This window comes from Oncorhynchus mykiss, chromosome 18 (assembly GCF_057628025.1).
Source record: "Oncorhynchus mykiss isolate SJ-2025 chromosome 18, ASM5762802v1, whole genome shotgun sequence".
NCBI lineage: Eukaryota > Metazoa > Chordata > Actinopteri > Salmoniformes > Salmonidae > Oncorhynchus > Oncorhynchus mykiss.
Genome location: NC_143039.1, coordinates 22138337 through 22144336, shown reverse-complemented (window position 1 = coordinate 22144336; position 6000 = coordinate 22138337). Strand labels below are relative to the sequence as shown.

Sequence of the window (6000 nt, the reverse complement as noted above, 5' to 3'; positions counted from 1 at the left end):
AATAGTCAACTCCTGTGTTTCCAATGCTGCTATGGATGCTGGTCCTTTTTTGATACCCTTATTTATAGACGTGCAATATTGGACAAATCTGTATCAGATGGAAACTAATAATTAATACACAATACACGATAAATATTATTGAGAGGACAGTGAAAGGATTGTGGAAACGCTGACGTAAGGTGATGGGCTTTTGATGGTGTCAACGCGTGCGCGCGGTGCATTGAATGCGACCGTGGATTGGTGGAATGGGGAGTGTGAAACCGATTAGGAAACTGCGCCTTGGGGGACTTGGAGGGTGGCGCCCTGAACGTCATGTTGGCTCAAGTGGGATTGGAATTAGCGAAGAGTCTGAGCGCGCCTACGAAGCCATTATGGCTCTCCACACACCAGTATCATATCCTAGAGAGGGAGGAGTCTTCCATTTCTGGAACCGGAGAAGCAGCATCCCAGACAGCGTAAAAATTGGAGTAACGGTGCTCGGAGGAGACTGGAATACGAAATAATATAATTTTATTTTCAACATACCAACGAAATATACATGGATGCACATTTTACGAGATAAGCATGAAGGTCTTTGATTTAAGATCAGGTAGCTGCAACCTTGTTTTGCATGTGCGGTAATATTCCAAGACATATGTGATACGTTGGGTGTGCTCAGCGCGATAACGGCGCTAGCAAGCTATTTCAAACGGTAAAATAAATCCAGATTGCTAGGAGATAGCCAACCATTTTATAGTTAGCCAGCTAGCTTGCGGGGGAGCAAGCTGCCTACTCGGGCAGAGGCATCGACCAAGAAGAGGCATCTGGTAGGCATTAACCGACAATACAATCTCGGGGCATGCAAAGCGGTGTGTTTTGTGCAAACGGGTGATAAATCCCGCGTCCTCGGCTCTGGTCGTGGGATTAACCAGCCGGGAGAGAAGGAGAAGGTGGGGCCGAGGAGTGTCAAAAACGGTCGAGCTTAACCCAGCGCATGTAGCTTGGCGCTCTAGCTAGCGGGCTAACATTACCTCTCCATCGGTTTTCCATTTGGGAAATTAATTTCGTAAACTATAATTATTCGGCCATTGGAATTCTGAGAGCTTGCTGGGGTATTCCGTGGCAGTTCCCCCTCTCCCCCAACGAGGATCAGTCAGAGCTGTACACTTGAGGCCATTGGCTTCTCTACAAATAATACCGTGTGGGGCGATTTTCACGGGGGTAGCATCCCCGTTTGCTTTGGACCATGGCGGACGACGACGTGCTTTTCGAGGATGTCTACGAGCTGTGCGAGGTGATTGGGAAGTAAGTGTCAGCATATGTTTATGAACTGAACAATGATAATAAATTAAACCTCTTGTTTGCATTGAGTGCATTGTATTGCGTGTCTGCCTGCCTGTTTTTTTCTGTATGGAAGCAATTGCCTTACAAATATTAATTGCCACCACCATCATGACAGCTGTTTTCCTTGGCCTACTTGTAGGTGAGTTGGTCATACAAAACCTCACACTACCCATCTATTGTCAGGCCTATGTAAAATCACTTCCACAGTAGCTAATTCAATAAGCATATAACACGATTGCATAAACTGTTCAATATATGGGAAACCAGTTAGGCCTACTGACTTGTTAGTTTGATTGGGTGAGGCCCAATAATGCATGGTGAAGCCCCTGTTTAGTTCAAGAGCCGAGTGTATTGTTTTAGCTGGGCAGGATATCTTCATTTAACATGGCAGGAGAGAATATATCTGTTCAAAACGGAAGTTCATTGGCTCACATATATTCAAAACATTTCCCAATCTAGATCATTTTCATTCATGTTTTGTGCATCCATTCAGCTTTGTCAGATAGACATTATTTTGACGAGGCGGTACTGGGCGACAGGTAGCCTAGCGGCTAGAGCGTTGTGCCAGTAACGAAAAGGTCACTGGTTCCTTCCAATACCCGAGCCGACAAGGTGGGAAATCTGACAATGTGCCCTTGAGCAAGGCACTTAACCCTAATTTGCTCCAGGGGTGTTGTACTATTATGGCTGACCCTGTAAAACAACACATTTCATGGCACCTGTCTGGTGTATATGACAATATACACCAGATAGGTCATATTATTTTACTACACATAGGCATAGTGACTCATTTGGTTTGGAACAGAGGCGCTATACGTTTTAAAAGCTGGGCCATTCATAGTTTTGGGTTGAAATGTAAACGTGTTTGGCTACTACAACTAGGTCTATAACGATCTCCACAAGTACTACTGTCAACACCACTACACTCTTCTCTCAGATTCAGATGCAGGGTAATTATAGTCAATCATTTAGTATCATGGCCATTTGAGACAAGACACAGGCTGCAGATTGTCATTGTGATGACGTCACACACTACTACTTGATCCTACTTTAAGAGAAGGAGCATGGGCTCCCGGGGAGGATGGAACTTCTTCACCAGAACAGTCCCATTCAGTGTTTTGGGTAGACTGCTGTGTTCTATGGCTGCACTGGTGTTCTGATATCATCATGCACTGCTAGTCATTGTTCCTGCCCTGCCAATCGCAGACCAGTCTATTCATCCCCACCAACCAGAGGTGGCCAATCCTATTGTTGATGGACTTTTAAGCATTGCACACGCAAGCATTGCACACGCAGTTAATGATCATGTTTATCCCTGATCTATTTAGCCCAGATTTGTCTTACAAAGAGATTTAGGAGGCAACCTAATTTTACCCTGGATTGACAATTAGTCTAAAATCTAAAGTAGCAACTCTGGGTTTAGGCCGATTCAGTAAAACCCAGTTATCAGGTTTCCAGAATAAGTTAACAAATGTTTAAAGCATTCCCAGTTCCAACACTGAGATAATTGATAGGCCTAGAAGCAGTTCAGATTTCTATCTGTTTCACACTATAAACACTGATTTGTAAAGCACATAAATCCTGACATGCATTATTAGTGCAGGAAGAAGGAGGTTGTTGATTGAGGAGGGCCTCTTCTATTTGGTGCAGACCTCGTTTGCCCTCACATAGCTTACAACAATGTCATTTTCACAGATTAGTCTGGAAACCCAGATTTAAATGTATTGAAACTACCACCCACTCCAACCTATACCCCCTTTACCCCGGATTTCTATTGTTGTGGCTGATGATCACACCCCTTCATATGAAGACTGGGCAGGCAGGCTGCTGTGGTCTTGGAGCTGGCCAAGCTCCCCTCCCCCTCTATGCTCAATCGAGACCCATGGGTCCATTAGGGTCCAGGCTGAGACACATGCTGATTGCTCTTCAGCCCCTCAGGCTCTACTCTTTGTTTGGGGAGCTCTCTGCTTCGGTTACCTCCTCATTCAGTGACAGATCTAGGATCTGGTCTACTTTACCCAGTCCTGGTGTTAGACGTCATGTGATGGGTGACAATACTGGTCTCGGGACAGCTGGTAAATAAGTAGCCGCCCAGGGCCTACCTTGGTGCAGTAACGCAGAGAGGGCCTCTAGTCAGAGGAGCCTACACCATGACTATGTTATCACCATGATCAGAAAGGGCTTCATGGCCTCCTACCTTCCCCTTCCCAAAGTAATCTTTCCTTTCCGTCTTTCACCAAAACAGCTACACTACCAAAACAGCTACACTGTACATCACCAGGTTCTGTTTAGTGAAGCAAATCTTTTTCAATAAACTTGATTTATATCCCAGATTTGTGAAAAAAAGTCTAACAAAAAGCACGATTCTAAATCAATCCTCTCCACCAGCGACACAGCCTAGTTTCTTACAGTGAAGCGATTGTCAGACAAAAGCACTGAGTACCAGCCAGTGTCTTTTAGGTAGAGAACTCTGCCAGCCTCTCCTGCAGAAAGCTGGGGATCATTTTCCTCAGCCCAGGATGAAGGGAGGGGATGCTGAGGAAGATCATTGGAGACAATAGAGGGTTCGAAATAGGATTGCCCCGAGGCTGGATATATAACTAATGTCAGCGGACTCCAGGGCTGTCCTCCAATTTTTGTAAACCACACTCACTGTCAAGAAGAGCTAGGGAACCAACGAACAGAGGCTTAGAAGAAGTCCTCTCCTGCTATCCCATGCTCCCTTTGGTTCACATTGGTTCAGATGTTTTCGTTCCCTTGGTAGTTCATGGGGTGTTTAATGAACTGAAGACGTGCTGTTATCGCGGCTCAAGGGTCTGTATTGTCAGGGACGTCTGAAGCGACGTTGACACGGCAACAAATGTTTGTCGCTTAGTAGGATGCGATTTTACAGCCAGTATTTTTTTCTGTTTCGCTTCTACTAGTGTTGCCTATGCTTCCATGCATGGCTCTGAGAATCATTTCCATAAGTAACTAATATAGTCTAGATGGGTTTTTACGAGAGCTGTAGCCTTAAAAATAACTGTCAATGTAATACTCACTTCACACGTGGCCTGTAGCCCTCTGAGGAGGTTTGTGAGCTATAACAAGACATTTTGTTTGACGAGAGAGAGAGACATTTGACTGACACTGTAGATCTGTGAATGATTGAAATGTTGTGGTGACACTTCCCAAAGTAGGTGTGACATGCTACCAACAGCGGCTGGTATAGTGTAAATAGACATGTCAACCAGCGACATATGCAGGTGTTCGTGTTAGCTGATGAGGGAATAGTTTCGGGCAAGTACACGCACACATCCAAACACCTCTGCTATAATTTGTCTAAGGTTGGCAGACCAGTGGAGGTTTGGGGTTGGCAGACCAGTGGAGGTTTGGGGTTGGCAGACCAGTAGAGGTTTGGGGTTGGCAGACAGTGAAGGTTTGGGGGTTGGCAGACAGTGGGGGTTGGCAGACAGTGGAGGTTTGGGGGTTGGCAGACAGTGGAGGTTTGGGGTTGGCAGACAGTGGAGGTTTGGGGTTGGCAGACAGTGGAGGTTTGGGGTTGGCAGACAGTGGAGGTTTGGGGTTGGCAGACAGTGGAGGTTTGGGGTTGGCAGACAGTGGAGGTTTGGGGTTGGCAGAAGGCCTTTGGGACGACTGAGCCTTTGTTTCGGCTCAGTTCCTGAGCTGGAGGAGTGTTTTAATCTCTCTGTTATTTCTACCTAATCTCGTTTAAGAAACTGGGTTGTTCGAGCCCTGAATGCTGATTGGCTGAAAGCTGTGGTATATCAGACCGTATACCACGGGTATGACAAAACATTTCGTTTTACTGCTATAATTACGTTGGTAAGCAGTTTATAATAGCAATAAGTCACTTCGGGGGTTTGTGATGTATGGCCAATATATGGGAGGTGACTGGGTGGGTGGGGAGGATTGCCAGTAGGGTCAAGCTCTGAGGATGACCTGCACCCTGCTAGTTGACTACTACACTAAGTTAATTGTTCTCTGAGGTGTAGCTTACTGTACGCTTAGCTGAATGGGGTGTTCAGTCTCACTATCTAGAACATTCTGAATCGACCAGAATGGAACCCTTCCCCCTCTTCCCCCCCTGGCTCTGTAGGAATCAAGTTCCTCCGGATCCATACACAGTTGGCTGACAGCCAGCTAGTACCAGGCTCTCCTCTCCTCCTTTAAGAAAGTAAAAAGGAGATGTGGAGCGACACCCTGTTGAGAGTATTGGTAGACATTACGAGTAACTCAGACCTATTGCTAAGCTATATGTCTACTGCAGTACCATTGGTAGAAGCCTACTGGGGCTTTTGGAAGCAAACCTTTTTAAAATGTTTTCGTCCAATTTAGTTTGAATCATTTTGGTAAAAACAAATGCACAATCAGAATAAACAGATTCAACAAAGCACAGTAGTCAAGGCGAGACCCTGTACATGAGCAGTGAACTAAGGCCCATTGCCTATTCAGACATTATTCTAACTAAGGATGGCACAAGGCCTTACTCTCCACTGCATCCTTATCTGAGGGAAGTAAAGCTCATGCAAACAGGTTATGCAATCCTACTTATTAGCCCATTGTGTGTGTTACATTTCAGTAAACACAGTGACGTGCTCAGGCCGGGCATTTAAGCTCCAATTGAAGGGGATGGGCGAGGCGTGGGTAATTTGAGCCGTCTCTGCTCATAATGAT

The 6000-nt window shown here is 45.6% G+C and overlaps 1 protein-coding gene across 50 annotated transcripts in view; it reads left to right on the top strand.

The window, feature by feature from the left end:
- The window catches only part of LOC110495480 (peripheral plasma membrane protein CASK), a 48884-nt gene continuing 42884 nt past the window's right edge, over window positions 1–6000 (top strand). For 41 of the 50 annotated variants that reach the window (XM_090207767.1, XM_090207759.1, XM_090207741.1 and 38 more), the window contains exon 1: window positions 149–1284. In XM_090207767.1, the coding sequence (XP_090063893.1) occupies window positions 1226–1284 (59 nt within the window). In that variant the 5' untranslated portion in view covers window positions 149–1225. Of the gene's footprint in view, window positions 1285–6000 lie in introns of all 50 variants that reach the window. The other 9 variants (XM_090207763.1, XM_090207758.1, XM_090207749.1 and 6 more) reach the window with 1 other exon arrangement.